Source organism: Bombus vancouverensis, chromosome 15, assembly GCF_051014615.1.
Source record: "Bombus vancouverensis nearcticus chromosome 15, iyBomVanc1_principal, whole genome shotgun sequence".
Lineage (NCBI taxonomy): Eukaryota > Metazoa > Arthropoda > Insecta > Hymenoptera > Apidae > Bombus > Bombus vancouverensis.
Genome location: NC_134925.1, coordinates 10,738,173 through 10,762,568, shown reverse-complemented (window position 1 = coordinate 10,762,568; position 24,396 = coordinate 10,738,173). Strand labels below are relative to the sequence as shown.

General features: G+C 36.9%; 1 protein-coding gene across 3 annotated transcripts in view; it reads left to right on the top strand.

Annotated features, from left to right (window-relative positions):
• Nucleotides 1-24,396, top strand: part of Sol1 — a 529,381-nt gene that overhangs the window by 492,157 nt on the left and 12,828 nt on the right. Inside the window, exons 11-13 of one of the 3 annotated variants that reach the window (XM_076625164.1) lie at nt 14,968-15,175; nt 21,609-21,853; nt 22,214-22,475. In XM_076625164.1, coding sequence (XP_076481279.1) covers nt 14,968-15,175; nt 21,609-21,853; nt 22,214-22,290 — 530 coding nt within the window. In that variant the 3' untranslated portion in view covers nt 22,291-22,475. Of the gene's footprint in view, nt 1-14,967; nt 15,176-21,608; nt 21,854-22,213; nt 22,476-24,396 lie in introns of those variants that run through there. The other 2 variants (XM_076625165.1, XM_076625163.1) reach the window with 2 other exon arrangements.

Genomic DNA, 24,396 nt, shown 5'->3' with positions numbered 1-24,396 from the left:
ATCGGTTGACCAGTTAAGTAAATGACGTTCTAATTAACCCTCTAACCGCCCCATCGTCTATCAGCAATTCGGACTACGATCATTTTTGCCATACACGAGATAGTCGCTTCAAAGTTCCTCGATAGATTTTAGACGTCGTATGGACATGTTCGAGTCTTCTTTGGCTTTTTATTGCACTCCCGTGGTCGTCAGTTCCTGTCGGCCGCCCTTGAAGAACGTCGAGAGGAAGAAGCCGTACCTGTGCATGTTAACCCCTTGTCGTACTTTAGCGAGTCAGGCTCGCGATGAAGATTTTGACCCAAACACGAATATCGCGAGTCTGACTCGCGACCAGATACCTGGGCCAAACGTAAACATAAGAAGCCGAGCTCGCGGACTGTTTTTTTGCTCGTCACGATGGTGACTGAATGTTAGTTCCTGTTTACTAGCATCGTAAATGGCATAAATGGCACGGGAAGGGGGCAATTCAACGAGAAGTAGAATCGACGTGCTGCAGCTCGCCTTTCAAAATGAAATAAGACATTTATTACTCGATAAGCGATCTTAAGTCTATTTTTCCCATGTATTAGATAGAAACGTCGATCAGTGGGGAAGAATATTTTTTTGCTCGGTTAAAGAATTACGGATAGCGAAGGATTTGGAAGTAAAAAAAGAAAGGAGGAATTAAGTAACAAATAATCAGAATTACAATGTTTTCCCGGCCAGGCAGCAATGTTTTAAACACAGCGCGACATGTCGTTTCCCAGGCCATTGTGAATCACCGAGAACAGGGTGGCAAAGGGTAAGAGAAGGGATGGTGCAGCATAGCGCGGAGAGAAACGCGCAGGGGCAACTGAGGGTTCGCGAACCTCTCCCATTTGGCTGGCCGCAAATGAATATCCGATTGCCTCTGTATAGGATTCGTCGTGTGTACGTATATCCGTTATCCAGCGATACCTTTAATCGTGCGTTATCTTCCGCAAGCTATCGACAAACGTCATAAAATCGGCCGCGATTCTGTCGCAAATGGTCGTTTCAAAATCTCGAAATTCAACGATCACCCTCGTACCACGTCGACTAATGCGAATGTTTGATCACGTTCAAGATCAGTTTGGAACAGTTGTACGTATCGCTGTGTTATGTCGTTCCGTGTACACGGGTTTTGTTGGGAAACGACACTCGCTACGGTTTTTGTTAAACTAAAAAATAAATATATTACGCGTCGCACTTTTCTTTACATTTTGCATGGAACGTATCTATCGTAATTTGTGTAAAAGATTTCACGATAACAATAGGGTAATTTATATTTTATTTCTAAGTCGACGTAACACGCAACACCTTTGTTTTCCTTGTTTTTCCATCTGCTCCTTTTCTCGTGTCAGGTATTCGATAATTACATATAGGCTATAGTGTGTGTGACACACTCACGGATTTCGATGATTTTGAAATATATCGTCAAGATCAATGTCTTGAGTAATTTTACCAATGTAAATAGACGATGATAAATATATTTGCACGAATACACGGTATATCCCCTAGGAGCAATGTTTCACATGAACGCGATTTACTCTTTACTTTGTTTGAAGTACACCGCGTAAAATACATATACATTTTGTTGCACAAACATATTCGCCTGTGCTTTCATGTAAACGAAACAATTCATTATAACGAGCTGCGCATTATACACGTATGTATGTTCCTCCAAGAAAAGTACATAGACCAATTACAAACACTCTGTGTAATTGAGGAAAATTAATTAACGTGTTCATGTGAACATCCTGCCATAACATTTCTTGATTAATAACTATATCGTCTGTATTTACTATATTTCATTCATATTTTTATATCATTTGTTTCCTTCTCCGATAATTTCCTCGTATAACAATTACATAAATTACAAACTTCGATAATCGATTGTTTAAATAATTTGTTTTTTTAAGAAAGCAATAAACTATTGTATACATTATACGTTTTCAAATTTGCTTCAAGTTTTACCAATATAATCGTAATTGAAATTTCTGACTGTAGTGGTATAGTTAATTTTCGATTATTTTCCCTATTGCTTTTCATTCTCGCTCAATCATCTACACGCATATACATCCGCTCACACGCGCAACCTTTTACTTTACTCTAATTTTACTACGTTGCACGACTACTGTGTGTCGTCTGTCTATTGCTCAAAATTGCACAAAAAAATGTCTATAAATGTTAAAACGTCAGTGGCTGTATGTTATTCCACGACCATAATACGTTCCGTATGAACAAAGGGAAAAGCGACTTTAAATGATGAAGTGAAAATTGTAAGGATCAAAGAGTTGAAGTATTTCATTCTGATCGCGTTTTTAAGCGCACAAACGTTTCCATAATTCGAGTTTTTGCGATTCGACGCAATTAAATTAAAAAAAAAGCATATAGAGTGAAAATGAAATCAAAACAACTTTGCATATTCGATAGTGCTCGAAACTAAGATCCGTAGCATATGCACGACGTTCCTTAATTTTTCATAGTACGACTTTACGTATTCCAGTCGACGTCGAAAATTGGAGTACCTGTTGACCTATTAACGTTTCGTTTCAAGTAGTATGTTCCATACCTGAAACACGTTCGAGTTTCATAGCAATGTAACCGTGAAATTTTCAAACGTTTGTCGGCTCTTTGTTACTTTTGATCGTACTAGAAAATAGTTTACAATTCCTGAATTGCACTATGCTTTTAATCTTCGTTTAAAAACTTCATGTTCTTTCGTTTCCAGTTTCTATGAAACATATTCTTTCTACTAAAAATAAATCTGTAATATTGTTCCAGACTCTTTAAGTAACAGGTTACGATCTCCTTTCGAACTGTAGCTTTCAATGGCAAAGATGATTATAAAACGTTATTTTGAAGTTGAACGATTATTTAAGAGTTTTACCATTTATCACGAGTATCATAGATAAACTGTATATATTTTTTTAACATTATAAACATTTAATGCCGAATGAAAAAAGCAAACAATGAAAATACCGTTGCATTAAACTTTAAACACGCTGAAATATTCCACTCTAAACTTTTCCTATAAATTTCTGCGTCGAATTTCCTATTCGTCCCTAAAATTTTCCTGTTGAATATATTTACGTGTAACTATATGCAATTGTACTAAAATTCAAATGCACCTGCAAAGAGCCACACATTTTGAAGATCATAAATACGCTTCACTGAAAAATCCTTTCGTTCTAATGCACACATTACCTGGCACAGTCGCTCGCAAATTTCAAACGACTAATTTTTTGAAGGCAGAAAATATGTTATTTATTAGGAGAGAAATAAATAGTAGAATTTAATTAATAAAAATAGTAATATAGCTTGAGCAAAAGCTTTTAACAACCACGATATCGAAAGAAGTCGAAAATAAGAATAAAACTTTTTCGTTCGAGGCTTTGTTTTCGAGAAAATCGACTTTGAATTTTCGCTCGGTACGCCTGCACTTTATCACGTCTCGTTATAACGGATCTCATTGTAGATCGTTGTCTCGATGGAAAAATTAAAAAAAACAAATTTTTATTCTATATTTTCGACTTCTTTTTTCGCGTAGAATACCACCAGTTACCCACCACCCTGTATATACATTCTTTCTACGAAGAATAAATCTGTAATATTATTTTAGACTTTCTAAATGCTTAATTGTTATTTAAATCTTGAAAGAATAACAACGAACGTTATCTGCGCGTGATAAAATCGATAACGAAGATGCATCGCGGAGCATAGCCACGAAATCTTTCAATATTTAATAAACCTAAAGTTAAAATTAAATCTAAATGCCATTTGCAACGTTTCTTCCATTTAAGGTATCCTTTCCCTTCCGACGGAATTTTACCTTTAATCAAATTTAATTTTAATTTTATTTTTACCATAAAATGAAATTAATTTTCAACGAACCTCAAATTGTATAATTTCCATCGGAAAATATCATTAGGTATTCGCAGTCATTTTCTCGCGATACAGTACATTTTGTGGATCGATAATTCATTTTTACAAAGGTACGTACGATCACGGCTCATCTTACGAAATCGTTTTACTTTCTGTTCGACGTATGAAACGAAGTTTCTCCCGATAAATCGGCACAAGGTTTCAGTCTTTTAATCAAGGAGCCTGTGTTCAGGGCGCGAAATATTAAAGTTGCATGAAATAGAGGGTAGCAGGCGAACTCCGACGTTTGCTATCGGTGAGGCAACGCGATATAACTTATACACCTTCGCAACTGTGTAAAGATGTACGTGGAAATTCGGGTGTCTTTATAAATTAACGAAGTCGATTAAGTACTCAAAGTAGCGAACTGGTAAAATTCAAGTCCCAGGAAATCGTAAAGCGTCACGTGCTGAGCTGTTTATTCGCGCAGGCGGAAACGCGTCGAGAAAATAAACTTTTAATTAGTAATATCACATACTGGCGAGCGTGAAACGGAACAAACATTACTTCATAACACAGTGATTAACACGTAGAGCGAAACAGTCGGCGAGCTTTTTCTACCAATGATTTTGTATCGTTTACATTACACTATATCGTTATTTTGCGTTATTCGTTTCACCCAATTCGTCCAGTTTCCCAAGATAGATATGGAAAAAGATTAAAAAATTAGCGTCGAGCGAGCGAAAAATGTTCCATTAGCGATCGGTTAATCGACCGGTTAACTGACGTGTTTGCGATTCTTTCGGTTTCAACCGTGTCATTACGCTTTCTTCCGACGTTTCGTCGAACGTTTCCGTTCGCTTCTCCAAGACAGGCCTGAGAAAAACATCGAAGAATTAATGTGGAAAAAACGAAGAACTATCGATTAGCAATCTGGTCATCGCAGAGCGCGGAACCATTATGGAATTGATTTTAGACGTTATCAGTTACCCGCATCAAGAATAATCAGCCGCTTCTGCACTGTCCGCAGTTATTCCACGGTGTATTCCGCGCCGGAATATGCAGTATATTATGCGTAAATATTTACGATCTATCCAGTGATTTGCGACAACGAAATTTACCGAAGGCAGATGCGACGATGCGCGTGCTTTGTGGTCGATTTACTTGGTCGATGATTATCACGAACTGCATCCGTTCGTTACGTTAATATACACGTTCGCGCGAAATAAAAAGTACGGACATGACATTGGGTAATTTCTGCAGGCTGTGTACGAACGTTGGCAAATAATTGTACCGCGTTTTACGAATCATACTGAAACGTACGATACAAGAGCTAAAACGGTAAATCGTAAAACGAATGCGCGTAAATTTCATATTCGTAGGAAAAAGTTCATGGAAAGCGTTGGAATATTTTCGCGAGCCACGGTATATTCTCGTTGTTTTTTCTTTCTATTATCGTCGACTTTTAAATTATTCGTACCGTCTCAGACGAAATTTTTGAGGAACGTTGAAACGAACAGTGCAACTGCAACACGGTTCATGAATCAGGACGTTACTTGACAACGATGGTTGAGAAAGGGACGAAACTCGTACAGCGTGTATAGAGAAAAAGACACAGAACGCAACGAGAGACAAAGTTCGTTGTTTCCAAAAGCACGTATAAGTACGGCAGGAAGAACGGAAGTACGTGAAACAGCAAAACCGTGTGCGTATTCAGCAGACTATAGGCTTGTACGTCGACATAATGCCGGATGTTAAATACTCGCGACAGTCCCAACGCTGCGCGACGCTCAGGAAATTTCTTCAGAACCTCTGCTGCAGTCGTAAAAGTCTGCGAGCAGTTTCGCACACTTGCGTGTTAATTGCGGAGAATCCGCGTGTTGCCCTGAATCATAAATAACTACGAAGTGAACCGTCTATGGAAGGTGTTTCGAAGGAAATCACAGTTACGCAAGTATTAAGGGGGAAAACGTTTTTGTAAATCTCGTATCAAAAAGAGTTTCTTTAACGAGACAGAATAACGAAGCAAAAAGCTACGAAGGATTCAACGGTCTATTAATAATATTGCTCTTATGGATCTTGCAATTCATCCAACTATATTCGCCAAGGCGAAAGAAAAAATAGATTTTTCTTTATTTTTTCTTTAAAAGTTGATTAGTCTCGAAATATAACTGTCTTAAATGTTCAGTCGCTGTAAAAAAGTATCCGTACATAGCCCTATTTTCTGATCAAGCGTTTCTGCATCAGGTTCCACGCTTCATTTTCGTAGTTTGAAATATTTCTAATCATATAACGATGCTACTACGTGATATGCAATTTAATATACACTCGATGCTCGTGTGCATTATGCGAATATGTGCATTCGATGCTTTAGATTGGCAATAAAACAGTCCCCAAAAGATTTGAGTGGATGGTCCTTTGTTTTCGAGAAATTAATCGAGAAATTATGTTCTCGAAGCAACAATTATGTTTTAAATGTTATTATTGCAATTTGTACCGGCGAAATTGTAAGAATATGCAGCAGTACTATATTGAATAAAAATAATCGACAATTTATCAGAATAGATCGTAAAAATCTGTTATTAAAAAGAAACACGATATTGGCATTAGAAGAATTTATAAAGTAACATGTAAAGAAAAACTGATTAATTTCTCGAAAACAAAGGACCATGGACTGAAATCCTTTTAACGATATTTTACCACCGACCTAAAGCGTCGAATACAACTGCAGCAAACTCATTCGAGAGTTCATAGTTCTTGCCATCTTCTTATTAAATCTGATTAATTAATATCTAAATACTATAATAAATACAATGGTGTAAAGGTACTTCTCGTAGTTACTTTAAGATTCCAATACGAGAGTTCCGCAATAATAACCTTCGTAGGAATATCGTAAAAACTTGAGCCGTCGAGTTCTATACCTGAAATGTTATTTTACGAAGTTTCTTATACGCTTGAAATAACTACAAATGGTTATGCGACTTCCGTTGAGCTATAAAACGTATATAATAAGTGAAACGAATTAATAGTTCCAGCGAATATAATAATACAAAAGCGTACGTTTCATGCTGTATTAAAATCTGTCAAAGGTGAACGATTCATCGCTAAATAAAATATTTAAATATCAGAGGTAAATTTTTATAGCTTTTCCGCCCTTACAGATACCTATTTATATCGATAATTTATATAGATAATTTATCAGAACGGTAATTTTCGATCGGTAAGCTGTAAAATGAGTACGTACACCAGCGAATTAAAATAAAATATTGCCTGGGCGTGGCTGCATTAATTCTTTATATTCTCTGTATTATAAATATTGGCAATAAACGCTTTAAAAAAGAAATAAAATACTATCTAGACATACAATGGCACATAAAATTGGAAAATGTAACAGAGGAATATTTGATTTAATTACTGTCTTTTGGCTAGGATTTTGTTCGCCTGCGCTACTAATATACACAAATGAATTTTTGTAAACGAAACACCTGCATATTTTTCGTGCTAACAATTAATTTGTTCTCCGTGCTAAAAAAACATAAAAAGCTTGGATTTTAGAACTCAGTTTCTACGGAACCGATACGGAGATGGAACATACCCTCTTTTCTTTTCCGGACACTAAGCTATACAGCAGAGAAAACCCCATCGAAATCCGTTCAGTAGATTCTACGCGATGCTAGCACAAACAGACGAACAAACAAAGAAAAGATCCAAAAATTAATTTTTTCGATTTCATAGCTTATGAACTGTTCCTGAATGACTATTTTCATTCTTTTTTATTCAATTCACGAACACGACCCTCCTCCTGCTGTTCTACTATTTTATTATATACATAGATTTAATGTCTGATTTAAACCTCTGCTTTATTGCTTTCGCTTTTATAGGTATGTAGGAATGTTATATTATTAGATTGTAGATAGCAGTATGATTAATGCAATATCGTTTGCACTCACGCGTAATCGAATATAGAAACCCGTTTCACGTATTCGTTACTCGCTGCTTCTACGACACAACGACACGACGATCTTCACACGACGACCGTAAATTCGACTCTGACTCTCTCAACCTCTCTCAACTCTCGTTACAATGTTTTCCACGCTCGCTTTTTTCCAAACATACCTTAGCAACGCTCGCGACACTCTTTGACAACGTCAACACATCTTGACCACGATAATAAACAATCACCCCTCGCGCCACGTCCCTCCCTGACGTCACACCATCCCACAGGTGTAATTAATATACCAATATTAATATAATAATTACGCGAACTAAACATTGACATATGTTAAAATGCAGCATTACTTTTTCAAATATTCCGAAACATTTTGAAACTTTAAACTCGCGAAACTTTAAAGGAAGAAAAGTACGCGTCACAATTTTAATTACGTGCTTTGCGATTTCGTTTGTTTCGGCCCGTTTGATTTTCCACGTGCGAAGTAAATAATCGAAACAATGGAAACTAATTTATTCGTTAGAAAGTTTGCCGCAATAGGCAAGATATAATTTCATTTTGTAATTCTTGCGATATTAAACAGTTATAATTTACTACTTTGGGTAATTTACTGAACTGAGTAAGCTTTCTTTATTTCTGACGTTTAATTGATAACGACTGGTTATTTAGCTGGCAGATTACGGTTGTAGGAGTTTCCAACCACTAAAGCTAACTGCAAACCGAATTTCCAAATGGTCATTAATTTAATCGCCAACCGTATCTAAGTAATAGTCTGGTCACTAATTTCAGTAATTAAACGAAACTTGTGCTTTCCGTGTGCAAGAACTATCATTTATTCGCTAGTTTGAATAATACACTATATGCTACATCTGTTATAACATTTTTCTACTATGCACAGGAAATTAATCAGAAACGTATACATTTGTCACTCTGTGTCCATCTGAATACCGTTATTTGTACTTTATTCCTGTGTTTTTGCTAATGGCCATTTAAACATGCAAAAGTTTACAGAATATTATATTACCTGACGTGTAAATATACATAGAATATATCTTGATTAGAATTACTCGATATTTGATAGGTGAAACGAATTTCTATTTATATTTCATTACCTTAATTATTGGCTTCGTATAGATATGAATTTGCGTAAATAGCAACGCGAACAAGATCGATCCTAAGCGATGGAACGAAAGAGACGTTTTAAATAGTCGTCGTTTCATTTTTCGACGATTTCTTTCTTAGTGACTCTTCTTCTTCTTTTGCCAACGTCTTAAAAATTAAATTAACATGCAGGAAGAAAGTATCTCTAGACGAATAAAAGTTGGGCGTAGCATTTACTTCGAGCGAAGCCACTTCGCCCGAAGCGTTCCGAACACTTTATCATGCAGTCACTTTCTTTCCTTTCTCGCAAAGCACACAGCTACGAGTAAACGACACACAACGCCTCTGTAAAATTAATGCCGAGAAAGACTATTAGGTTTAGGAAATAGAGCTTCGAAACTAGTCTTTTGTTTCTTCTCTAAAACAGAATAAACCTCAAAGGATGGAAAATTATCTTCTACTCCAAAAAAAAGAAAAAAAGAGAAAAATAGATGCGTAGGACGAAGGAGTTAAAACGAAAGGAAAATGATAAAGATTGGTAGTTATTATTTTTAAAAGAAATTATTATTTTAAAGGGAACGGATTTATTTTAGAATCTTTTTCGTACCCAGTTAAAAAGAAAGATAGGTCGAGGTAAAATATTTCAAAATATATTATAAACATTGGCTAGTTGGTTTAGTTGATCGTACGATGAAAAATTTCATTACAATTTTGACAACTCTTCAACTACTTCGCCAATCTACAGATAATATATAATATCTTATTATGTTAATTAATAAATATTTATTGTTAAACGAATTCGAGTGTTTTTTCGATACCTATCACGCCCGTCGCTTCATAATAAACACGTGTAATGATCAGAATAACCTTTTCGTCGTGTATTAAAATTACGATATAAACATTAGCCGTACAAGCGTGATTTTTGTATTTACTTCGATCTTTGTTGCGTAACAGCTGTCAGTGACGCTATTTAGAAAAAAAGGGTACGCTATCGGGAAAACGAAAGCTTTGAAACAGCAAAACATATCAAAGGACACAGTAATACGTATTCGAAAATATAATTTATATTTAATACGATATCGCTAGAGATTAATTAATCGAGAACTATGGGATCACGTTTTCAACAATACCGTGGATACGTACGATGTATTAGAATATGATCTATCAAAAAGAATAGGTCCAGGATATGTTTGTGTTTAATACGTTTAAGTCCAGCTTGAATTCAAGTTTCGGTCCGTGTTTACCCCTTAACCTACGATTTACGTTCGAGAATGCCCAAAATATTTACGCTTGGTGCGATCATCTACTACGACCTATGCCCGTAATATTTACGTTTGGTGCGATCATCTACTACGGGCTATACTCGTAACATTTACGTTTGGTGCGATCATTTTTTTTTTTTTTTTGTACGTGAAGAAATCCTCATGGACACTCCGCTGCTGCAGTAATCGCGTAACAGCAGAGTAGTGTCGGACTCCTACCGACTAAAACTCCACGATGACCATCCTACGCGTGTGACAGAGGTGCTCCAGGAACCTCTTATGAATTAACGTCTGTTGCACCCCCTTCTCGCGTCCTCTTGTTCGAGCCAATCCTAGTACCTCCTGATGGTGCCATCATCTTTGTAGGTTAAGGGATTAAGTTTACTTTTTGGAGATGTGAATGGAGAGACGTAACCGGAAGTCACGCAAAGCCGCAAGACGTGGATCACGCATAAGACGATAAAGCAACGATACGATATCATCTAATGTATCCAATCGAAGGACAATAGTTGACCGATGTTTGATTGGAAAGTGTTACGATGACAAATAAAAGTTTCAACGGTATTAGGATTTACATCCATCGATAAAGTTTGAAAAAATATCTCCAATCCACTTGGAGATCGATATCTTTTCGCCCACGCTTTTACACTAGTTTAACGATGAACATTGCAACGGGAAAAGTTGAATCCCATGTGACATTTACGTTCGAACGAGGTCAGTTCGCCGGAAGCGTTTACACCGCTTTATCACGCAGTCGTTCTCTTCTCAGACTCACATGCTCACGTTGAACGAATAGACGAAGCACATGGCTGTTATAACAAATGCGACTAAGCACAAAAGTACGCGGTGTCCGCGAAAGCTTATTACTCGATGTTTACAATCGCGAAGAAACTTGGTCGGCGTACATAACGGTGGAGTACACTTTACGAACTCGACAGGGAAGTTTCAGCCGCAGAACTTTGCCGGCCATACTCCGAACGATTTCAAACGAGGCCTGACGACCTCCCAATCTTATAATTAACCCATTTCGCCGTGGAGCTTTAATTTTCGGTCGCCCGTCCGAGATTCAAAAGTTGCGATTCGGTAACAGTGGCGTCGCTGAACTACGCCAGTCGCGAAACTTTTATCGTTTCGACGGATGAAACGGTTTTGGCGGCGTGAAATCCCGTAAAACGATTACTTTCTTACGCAATTTATTGCGTATAAAAAGAGGGAAAAACCGCGAAGGACCCGACGTTTCATTAGATATTAAAAGCAACGAATGTCCTTAACTTTAATTGTAAATTAACGACATGTTAGGATTCCAAAAGAAACAAAAATGACTTGCTTGGGTAAATAAATATTTCAGTCACAATAATATTTCCTTACGATATTTCAATTGTAATTGATGGTATTTAAAGATAAAAGTTGCAGTTATAATATTCTTATTTCCTAGAGGAACGTACGAAAAAGTTTGCAAAGGGCAAAGGGTAACTCAAACTTTCGAGCGGATGTTTACTGTGAAAAGATCTCGAGGCATCCACGACAGCAATTTCGTAATTACGTTTTAAAGAAATAATCGCATTTATTTAATTTTATTGACTTGCAAAGAGAAGAACGTTTTAGCATGAGATTTCACCCGTGACAGCATTAACGTGATTTTCTTTACTGATGGTGTTTTACAGTTAATACCATTAGCCTGTCAGAAACTCGTGATATTAAAACCATCTTATTGATTAACAACGAAAATTTCCCTCGATATTTACCATGATATATTAAATATGTCTGGTACGTGGTTTATGCGCTCAAGTATTGGCACATCGAGCTAGATTGCACGTTCTCGTATTTAGACACACAGAATCACCCATGAGTTGTATATTCATTGACAAATTGAAGCAGTTGCCCTCCCGTTTGGTTTTCGGACATCTAGTTAATAATACGTAAGCAATTATGCCTCTGTTTATTGATGCCCATCGTTACAATATAGCGATTATGACAGTGGTGCTTTATATTTCGACGCGTGGCTGTTCATTAGCGAACGTCAATATTTATTAAGCGTACCAGATGGATAACAATGCCGTGCAGGCAATCACAAACATCACGAAGTGATCAAATAATGTGTAAATAACGGCTAATAAGAGTTTCTATGAAACGAAATTAGCCTGACCTGCAATTTGATTATACGAGACCGGATAAAATTATTTTCTGAATAAAGCAGAGCAGATTTCGTTCTCATTATCAAAGATAGGAAAATTTTCGTACAGTTTTACGATCAATGGGCCATTCATCGTCTGTTGATATTTCGTATAACGAAAATAACAGTTGACATCGATCCAAAGCAATAAATGCAACGTCTACGTTTTATTATAATTCGATTTCCCTGTCGTTATAAAAACAACGATGTTGAACGTTTTAGTTTTTTTATTTATGAGATGCGTATCTCGTAAATAACAATGAAAAAGTTGTACAAGATCGATATCAAGACAGTCGAATTAAATTATATCGATCAAATTGAGTAATTATTTGTAACTTACACGTAGCCGTACTATATGTTTCTTCTTTTTTTTTTTTTTTTTTTTTTTTTTGAGATAAAGTAATTACAAGCAGACTAATTGTATTACTTAAACTTCAGATATTTTCCGCGATATTTCGTCCGTAATATCCTCTTTAAAACCTTCCACTTCCAACTCTCGCCGTATTCTACTTTCGACGTTTATTGACCAATAAAAGTGCTCTCGCCATCAAACACACAAAAACATACATCTGCCACCAACTAATCACACTAAACATTTAAAAAGTTTATCTACCGCGCATATACCAACGACGCTTAACTTTGACATCTTCTTTAACGTCTATTACATCTACGTACGATGCGAATTACTATACTGTACCGTATAAATTACTCATATTGTACTAACATAATAGGAGCGTATAAAGGAGAGAGAAAGGAATTGGGGAAAGGGCCAAGAAGGGAAAAGAGCAAGAAAAAGAAAGATGAGGTTAGAGGAGGCGAGAGAGGGAAGGACACGAGTGGAGGCGGGAGATAGACAAGAAAGGATGACAGCTGACCAAATCATAGAAGAAAGAGGGAAAAGAGAAACAGAGGAGAGGGAGAAAAGGATAAGGGAATCTAAATACAACGGAAACATAGCAAAAGAACGGCTACCAAAGTATCTAGATGGAAAGATGAAATGGAAGGATAGAAGTATGGTAGCGAGATTTAGATGTGGTAACGAAACCAGGGCAAGGGAACACTGGAAAGAGGAGGGAGAAAGAGGATGCAGACTATGCAAAAAAGGAGAGGAGGACTTGAAACACGTAGTAGAGGAATGTGAGATAACAGGAGGAGCAAGGAACATGGTAGAAGTACTGAATGAGACTGGAGAAGGACTGGCAGAACTGAAAGCGATAATAGAGAAGAGAAGAGCAGCAGAAGAGGGGGAGGAACGACAGGGAGGGACCACAGCAAGGAAGCAAAAGCGAAAGGAGGAATGAGCACTTCATTATAAGCGTTAGATATAAGTAGTACATAGAGACAGAGCAAGCAATAGATAGGTATAAGCAATAAATGATAATAGAAGTGCTAGAGTAAGAGAAATATATGTAATGTAAGGGCATTATAAGAGATGTAAACCGAAAGTCGTCCAAAGCCGAAAGGTGTGGACTAAGAATAAATAAAATAATAATAATATACTAACATAATAGTGGTATATTCCTAAATGTACTATTCGTCGAGGTGGTTATCGCTTCTAAGAAAATTCTACATCCGATCTTTTTAGTTTTCTCAAGCACCGAAGCCATCGACAGCGTGTAGACAAAAGACCGCGACGAAGACAGACCATAAACAGTAGACAGGCGACGTTGGATTCGGGTTTTTTTTTCAGTTATTGGATAACACAGCTAGCGTGTGGATGTGGACCAGCTCAAATTGTATTCTTACTTATAATTACACTTCTATTTAAATATATTTTCTACCTTACAATTTATCCACGAGCTTCTCTGTTTACACATCAAATAACCTCGACACTGTTCATTGTACTTATAATTATCGCACACTGTGAAAAATAAGCACAACCACATACGTTACCATGATATTTTAGCGGTAATATACAGTCGGTGGAAAAAGTCTCTGTACGCCCTTCGAAACGTGATAATTTTCAGATAAAATTCTCAGATAAAAATGTAATAAGAAGTTGAAAAAAGTGACCTTTAGCATTTCCTTCGTGATTCCGATCAGTTACGATTTTGTCGACAGTTTTTCGTACACCTCATCCAATAAACTAATTCTTCTAACAATTAAAAAAGAAAGAAAAAATCTCAAATTGTTTGTTATTCTGTTGTAAGGAAAGTGGGGAAACTTTTTTAGTCGACCGTACATCATTCACCATTTCGACAACTTCATTAATCAGTCGGAAAATATTCAAATCCATAATAAGACAGCTCGATCATTTTCTCTAGCCGTGTCGAAACATCGTCTGACGAAGAATCGCTATTTCGCTTATTCAAAGCACTCTTTGAGCGATTTCTCATTACGCGAACGAACCACGGAGGAAGAAAGGTCGAACAAAGGTGATTCCAAGACCGATTCAAAGTTACCTTCCTTTCTTCTTTCCGCAATTAAATACTTGAAATAGGTGCGATTTAATTAACGAGCTTCAGAAACGTCATATTTACCGTGCGGAACGCGCGCCCACTGGTCGCGCCTCAGACTGCACTGGAGACTACTTCTATCAGCGCGCCAAGTTTATTCTCGGCTGCGAGCAGATTTAAGCCACGTTAACGCCACATTTTGTATTCTTACGTGTGTTTTAGACTTCGGCGTAACGACAGGCCGACAGGAGGCGCAATACCCCTGTGCATTTGTTTACAACAGCAACGAGACACGCAACGGTACGTTCGCCTCGCCGAATTACCCGGGCTTGTACCCACGCGACACGGAATGTCATTATTTCTTCAATGGCCAGCTAAACGAGCGGGTGCATCTTCACTTCCACTTCTTCGACGTGGAGGGCGTGTCGCCGTAAGTAAAAAGAACTCGACGAGACAATGCTTTAACCTACGCGTTCCCTGATAGTTATAGAATGTTGGATTTATAATTTAAAACTTTCAACGTGATCGTTATGCGTGAATGATTGTTACGCGTTACGTGGGTGGAAGATATTTCGCTATATATCTGGTTACAAATTGTTTGCCCTGATATCGTTAAAAAGAGTTTCAAAATGATTTTGGAAGGGAGACTTGCGACGTTAACGCGAACAATGACACGTAAGTAGTAATTTTATATATTTGGTAAATGCTAGATATTATTACTACCCCTTTTGATGGATATTTTCTATTTACTGTTTATTAATTCCTGCAATTGCTGTTTCTAATTATTAATTTTTCGTTGATTCGTACTGTTCAGGTATATTCCTGTTGTTACTGTAGTGTCTGGATACTCATGTATTTGTATTATACGTGAAATAGGATACTTAAAAATATAGGAAAAATTGGTAGGGATCGAATGCCATCTAAAGCGAATAATATAGTAGTTTCTAATTTTGTAAACGTTAAAGACGTCCTTTGATTTTCATTTTGACGTGGCTGTATTTGCATTTTGCGACGTAATTTTCTGATTGTATAAATTAAATAAGAATTCAGAGTCGCAGAGAATTATTCAAGACTGTACACGTTACTGTAGTATTTCGTTTAAATAACTTGAAAAGAGTTATCCATCCGGATGAGACGGATTTAAATACCGGTATTCTATTCGCAATACAATACTATACAAATTAATTCAGCGTACAAAGGAAAGAATCGGCTAGTATCCATAACAATTTCGACGAAGATAGCTTGTAACGATTTATTTAGATAATGATACTTTTACTACTTCAATCTTTAAAATACATTTTGTGTTTAAAATGAAACTTAAAACGCACGGTAGAAAGGGGAGAAAAGTGAAAAGTAAGATTAAAAGAAACGCGAAGAAACGGCACACGGAACGGCACGCATTACGTTTCGTTCCGTTAAAATTAATATTTTATGCTGCCAGTTATGAAAATCAAGGGATTTCCTCGCTGAGATTTTTCTATAAAATTACTATAAAATCAACCGGTCATGCCTTTTAATTTTTATTAGCAACGAGAATTCCCGTGAAATTTACCATTACAATGCTCATCTACTTTCTATTAATATTTATTCCATGAATATTTAAACACAGAAATCAATAATGTATATAGTAGCGAAATCAGAAACGGCAATAAAAGTCACATAAGGGGAATCCTTCGAATCGCGTAAATGGGAAGGAACACGAACATCAGACAGGACAGATAAACTAGCTATTCGAGCGTGACTAGAATTCTATGTATCGATCCTTCTCCGTTTCCTTCTCGTCACTCAACGAGACTAGGTGAGACAAAGTGAGTATCCTTAGCCAACTAGAAGGCTACTGGAAGCAAATCGATGCTAGTTCGATTGGGTTTCCTGATGTAGTTCGACGTTCCACTAAATCAAACTACGTCAGACAAAGTTTCAAGCTGCTTATCGGGGACGAAGACTTCACATGCAAAGAGAATTCGGTAACCGATAGGCCAAAAGCTCATCGGAACGTGCAGTATTTGCATCGTGCTGACCAATTAGCAAGCACAGCTGATTAACGACTATCGGTGATGAGAGACGGAAAAGCTCGATGTAATCCATCATCTGATATTAGAACAGATTGCTAAGGGCTACGGTTTATCGGATGGTTTCAACGATTGCCGCAATTGCTGTTTTTCAAAATAAGATTTTCGCTTTCTTTGCCGTCAACGTGCGATGATAAAATTGGTATTTGTAATTATGGAACACGTTTTTCATCGTCGGATTCTTTTATTCCTAAATTACAAATTACGTCAAGAAGGATCCTCTAAATTGATAGAAGGACTTCTAACGTTAATGCAACCAGTGGTATTTAAATAGCGAGTGAATGTCATGGTACGTATAGTAAATAATAAAATATAAAAAAGTTAGTTACCAATGTACCGTTAATTTTAATGTTTGCTTAAAATTCACGTAATGTTACTGCTAAAATCTACGAAAACGTCCTGATGCTTGTGAGCGGCAAATCCTTACATGCTCGATCGTTCCTTCGATATTAATCGCAAAGTGTAATACGGCTGATACAGAGCAGTAGCCTTGCGATACGGGGAAAAAAAGAAGTTTACGTAATAACCTAATTGGGTCGTATTAAATCGCCATCAATAACCACGTTGTAATACACCGCATCGTTCATTACTGGAAGCCGCTAATTAGTCGTGTTTTGCCGATTTCTGCCCAACTTTTGAACAATAACAGCGAGAGGAAGCACGAAGTAGGCCTCTGTGACTCCATCGATTCTGCTCTCCCCGGCGAAATACGACCTGAATTTAATAATTCGAGGTCGACCGATATCAAAATCCTTGGAAGAAGGCACTTGCGTCTGTCGTTACCGATAAAGTAAATTCACGTATAACGAGCACAGCGACTTCGTTTCCGTTCTTTGCTTCTCTCTTCCCTTGCCCTTCTTTCGTTTGAAAAGCATCCACTGTAAATATCGCGATTCGAACGAGACTCGAATTAGACGAAGTGCAACGCGAACCTCGCGATTCTTGGGCCGCGCGCGTTCATTTCGTTGCCGTCTCGCGAAGAAAAGATACATTCCTATCCGTAAATCCGGATGCGAGTAAACACTGCGAAATATATGTTGGGAAACGTGAAAACCGAATGATGATCTATCACGGGAATTGCCACTTATGTCATCGGTGGAGGGGGCGATTCGCATGCTATACGTCTCTGCTTCGACGATAATAGCATCATCATTCACGTATCAACATTTCTTACGAGCGCGATACATTATTTGCAGGCAGCGAATGCATTCTTCGACGGAGGAAACGGTCGTGTAAATCGTCGTTATCAATGTCGTACGTTCTTCGTGATCGCCGTTTCCTTCCGACTTTAATTACAGGATACGGAGTCGTAATATTTTCGGCCGCGGCTTCGTAATATTTCTGATATTTCCGCGGCCGCAATCCACCAGACGGTGGTGACGTGACGTTGGTAGTACCGACCTGCACGTTACCATTAAAGTTATTTTCGCGCGGTCGTGGCAAACAAAAACTCGAACTTGGCACACCGTGGTCGGCTCTCAAATCGTTTCGCCGTTGCAGAAATAAAGCGTTATTTCTGACCGCCTCTGTTCCGCCGAGCTTTAATCACGGGTTACGTAATCGGGAATTCGTCGACTCCGGCGAAACCCTCCAGCGAATATTTATGGAGCACGAAGGCCGACTACCCCGGAATATCCGAAAACAGAATATCCAGAAGGATATTCCCACTGTAAATACCGTGGATGAAGGCGAGACCGCGCACTTACACACGTACAGATATCGAAATTATGCGCGGCAAGAGCCAAGATCGAATTACTTATGGAATTGCCGGCCCACGCAGCCGCCAAAGCAATTTATGAGCACGCGCGACGCGTCGCGCGCCCAGAAAAATCATTCGAATCTCCTCGATATTCGCCGCGAAAGGTGAATATTTCAGCGACGTGCCGACCTTCTTAGTCCTCCATGTATATCAATTTACCGGTGATTGCGTAACACACGACCACACCGAAAATATAAATTTACCAGACGAACGACAAACTTAGGGCACCGCTGAATAATACATCCGCAATTGTATTTTATACGTAATAGAAGCGCGCCCCGGTTATACAGCGGACCGGTCATCCTTGCTGAAATGGCTGATGTCATAAACTTTTATGAGCTTACTAAATATGTGCTTTATCCGGTGAGATTGTATGTGCCGATGAAGAAATGAATTTCCACGTCGGAATATAAACGTACGTTTCGATCATTCTAGCGTGATTGGTCTTTTTGCTGTACAGTGACTCGCAAAAGTCACAAAGTTGCACATCGCTGCATTTACTATTGCATTTATACAGGGTGGTTGGTAACTGGTGGTACGAGCGGAAAGGGGTGATTCTACGCGAAAAAGGAAGTCGAAAATATAGAATAAAATCCTTTTTTTAATTTTAAAAATTTTTTTCAAAATCTACAGTGAGATCCGTTATAACGAGACGTGATAAAGTGCACGCGTACCCAATGAAAATTCAAAGTCGATTTTCTCGAAAACAATGCCTCGAACGAAAAAATTTTGTTCTATATTTTCGACTTCTTTTTTCGCGTAGAATCACCCCCTTTCCGTTTGTACCGCCAGTTACCAACCACCCTGTGTATTAATTAATTAGATCGCACGAATTTCGAATCGTTTGGCGATATGTACCTTTATATCGTCGCGAAAATTTGATGCTTTTTTGATAATGATGCAAATACTTTTCGTAACCACCGTGGATCGTTTTCCATGCTGCACATTGCAAGGATGCACTTGTCGTTCGTAAGAATCCGGACACTTTGATCGATTTCTTTTTTTACGTTTTACATTTTTATTTAATGTTTGATTAATAACGACACGAATATTGTTAAAGTATAGGATTTAATGGGAAACTAACGATGAAAACCAACGTTTCCTATCATTTTATGAGACCAACAGATATACACAGTGACTGTAAAAGTATTTACTTTTCGTTGTATTTGTGATAAGGTGAACGAAGAACGAGAAATGGAATATTTTTAGAGCGAGAAACATCTTCCAGCCAATCACAGTTTTTATTTTATTTTAATTACTAATTGCTCGTTTCTACTGCAACGTTAACTCCCGCTGCTATTAAATTTATGAGACAGGTATCGATGAATTATTGCAAGCGGTCTTTAACAAACCATATCACGATAAAATATCCATTGAAAATTTGATAATTAGCACTGGTATTTCGGAAACAATTTTCTATCGCGATTGTAGAAAGGAGACGAGTTTAACATTTATCAATCGATATGATCGCACGCGAAATTAGAAACAAATAATGCGTTTAAATTGTACTCGATGTATACGTTATTAAATATCGTAGCCGGTCGATAGCGTTGAAAAAATTGATAACTTGCGAAAGTGTATATACACATAACGAAAGAACCAGACTTCCGTAATAAAACACTCTGAAAATTGTGTAAACTTCGATTCCGTATTGTGCTCGCGTATTGTGTGTAGTTTTATACGCAGACATCGATACGCTTGTCTCCTCGTCGTTTCTTCGGTATAATATCGAACGCAATAACATCCCCTGCTACATTGTATTACTATCCAATTCATAAGATTATACCGATCTATAGAGGACGTTTTAAGAGGACAGAATATCGCAGGTCAGCGGTTTCGAAGGGAATTTTCACGATAGCACAAAGTACTGGAATTTTCCCTACAAGCAAAAATGTTTCAACGTTTTGGATCATTTGTTTGTTAATTATATGCAACGTCTATATGGACGCACCTCGCTGACTTTTACGTATTGGGTTGTCGGAAAAGTTTCTTTCGTTCTATAAGGAAATAATAGACGCACAATATTTTTTGTTTTGTATTGGTTTATTGAATCATGCACGAACATAATAATAGAAATATAACGAAATCGATCATACCTAATTCGATAAAATAATATAAAACAGAAATTGTTGTTCATCTATTATCACCTTATGAAACGAAAGAAACCTAATATAACTTCCTTGACGTTAACGATACGATTAGTTTTTCACTGTCAAAATATTTTTCAAGAAATTATTAGCAACTAGCTTCGTCGGAAAAAATTACGAATTGAGGATCATCCGACTTTGACGTCTTTCCTCTAGATACCGATAATTATCAGTAATGTCAATGAAAATCTATGACTCTCCAAAGAAACAACTCTTTACCATCGATAATGATTACTGGTAACTGAAAAACATTTTCAATAATGCCGGTTACTAGCATCTGAAAAACATTTTCACCGCCAATATTGCTGGCCACTGGCAGCTGGAGGACATTTTCACCGCCAATAACGCAGGTTACTGGCGACTGAGAAACATTTTCAACACCAAGAATGGTTACTGGTAATTGAAAAATATTTTCACCGTTAATAATCGTTATCGATGGCGGTCGCCGATAACAAAACGAATCATAAACATTCGTAATGCGCTTTAAAATTAAAGTAAAAAATATGTAAAATTATTATTTTCTAAACCTCTCTGTTTTTTTAAACCTCTTCGATATACTGTTTAACGATCATTGTTTTCCATTGAAACCTACTGTCTTCCTCGCTTCTTTTTCGCGTTTGTATCTTGTCAGATATCGTGCTTTTGAGACTCTTTTATTCGTGAAAATCGTGGTATGCACAAAAGGTACGAAAACAACGAAATGATAAAACCAAATATTCGAAAACGACGTATGTATATTTTAATAATTTTCTATCGAAATACAACGTCCATTCCGGGTCATATAGAGGCGGACAGCAGGCTTAAACAAAATTAAGTTATCGCAAGAGTGTAAAAAACGACTGCTATTTTTTTGTATCTCTGAGATAAACGGTGTTAATGTTACAGCTGCGAGGCGGTGTCGGCGAGCGACTTCGTCGAATTTTCGAATTACATGTCTAGGGACCGGAAGTATTCGAGGCATTGCGGTCAACAAAAGGAATTCGACGTGGAGAGCGACAGAAAGTTCTTTCGCGTAACCTTTAAAAGCAACGGCAGATACGATGGAACAGGATTTAACGCTAGCTATGTGTTTATGGACGAGGAAGGAAATTATACAACAAAGCCGCCGAGTAACGCGTCAACGTTAAAAGGTAAAACTAAACTTCCTTTTTTTCTCGACGAGCAACTTTCGTCCCCTTTCTCTCGTACTCGAATTTTTACGTTCCCTACACAATGCTCGGACGTTTTTTCCCTTTCTTCTTTTTCTCTACTCTATTCTGGTTAATTTCCGTACGACGACAGAGAAATTAAAATAAAATTTCTAAAATATTAATGTAATCCCGTCATCCTGATTGTACAAAAGGAAATTTAAATACGCCTTGTTTAAAGCATACACGAGAAAGAGAGAAGGCGCATGGTATTTCCCTGCTTCATACAAAATATATAATTACGGTATAAGAAACGCAAGAAATTTTTTTTACAACGAGAAACGTATTCTACAATTTTTGCAGATATATGTATGCACGAGATAACGGAGATGATATGGAAACTCGATTCGTATGTTTGCACGTTTATACGTGAAAAGTAACGAAATTTGTGTACGCGGAGTAACATCTATAAAAACGCATTAAAATAATTATAAACCTTCGATCGAGTCGAATATCATTTCAAATAATACACTTCCGACGTTTATCTATAAAACGGGGCAAATACTTCTAATTAAAAATTAATACAAATAACTGCTGTTCGGTATTTCCGACTCCCTGTTAAATATTTTAAAATCAATTCATATCGGAATGATCACAGATACGGTATATGCGACCGAATCACGTTTAATATTAAACGACGTGAAAACAGTAAATATTAAGATAACATAACAATTCTGTATGCAAAAGATTCTATATAAAAATATTATCTACAAGAAATATACAAAATAAGTATCAGTGTAACATTGTTCGGTTATTTATATTCCACGATAAATAATATTATCTAACCGAGGACGTACTCGTTGGAAAATAAATATGAGTACATACATTATCCGTATATCCGAACGTTCTGTTATTCAACAGAATGTTTGTTTACGATAAATACTATTTCCTGTTACATGTATCATTATGCTTAAGCTGCTACGATCTTCAAAATTTGCATCTATCAGCTAAAGAAGAACATTTGATGCTCTGAGACAATCTTCATAGCTATCTATTTTCCTTGAATAGAAGACATTTTCCTAACCTATCTGAACCTAATATCTTCAACTATATCATTTCTGATTTCTATCTGATTTCTATAAGAAAAATGCGACAAGAAATTTGTATCTATCGGCTTATTCGCTTTCCTTTCAACCGGAAGAAGAACATTTAATGTTCTAAGACAATCTTCATAGCTATTTTCCTCCAATTTAAGAAATTTTCCTAACCTGTATGAACCTAATATCTTCGACTATACAATCTCTGACGTCTATAAGAAAAATACGACCCGAAATTTGTATCTATCGGCTTATTCGCTTTCCTTTCAACCGGAAGAAGAACATTTAATGCTCTGAGACAGTCTTCATAGCCATTTTCCTCCAATTTAAGAAATTTTCCTAACCTGTATGAACCTAATGTCTTCAACTATATAATCTCTGACGTCTATAAGAAAAATACGACCCGAAATTTGTATCTATCAGCTTATTCGCTTTCCTTTCAACCGGAAGAAGAACATTTAATGTTCTAAGACAATCTTCATCGCTATTTTCCTCCAATTTAAGAAATTTTTCTAACCTGTATGAACCTAATATCTTCAACTATACAATCTCTGACGTCTATAAGAAAAATACGACCCGAAATTTGTATCTATCGGCTTATTCGCTTTCCTTTCAACCAAAGGAGGAACATTTAATGTTCTAAGACAATCTTCATCGCTATTTTCCTCCAATTTAAGAAATTTTCCTAACCTGTATGAACCTAATATCTTCGACTATACAATCTCTGACGTCTATAAGAAAAATACGACCCGAAATTTGTATCTATCAGCTTATTCGCTTTCCTTTCAACCGGAAGAAGAACATTTAATGTTCTAAGACAATCTTCATCGCTATTTTCCTCCAATTTAAGAAATTTTCCTAACCTCTATGAACCTAATATCTTCAACTATACAATCTCTGACGTCTATAAGAAAAATACGACCCGAAATTTGTATCTATCGGCTTATTCGCTTTCCTTTCAACCAAAGGAGGAACATTTAATGTTCTAAGACAATCTTCATCGCTATTTTCCTCCAATTTAAGAAATTTTCCTAACCTGTATGAACCTAATGTCTTCAACTATATAATCTCTGATTTCTATAAAAAAAATACGACAAGAAATTTGTATCTATCAGCTTATTCGCTTTCCTTTCAACCGGAAGAAGAACATTTAATGTTCTAAGACAATCTTCATAGCTATTTTCCTCCAATTTAAGAAATTTTCCTAACCTCTATGAACCTAATATCTTCAACTATACAATCTCTGACGTCTATAAGAAAAATACGACCCGAAATTTGTATCTATCGGCTTATTCGCTTTCCTTTCAACCAAAGGAGGAACATTTAATATTCTAAGACAATCTTCATCGCTATTTTCCTCCAATTTAAGAAATTTTCCTAACCTCTATGAACCTAATATCTTCGACTATACAATCTCTGATTTCTATAAGAAAAATACTCGTTCGAAAA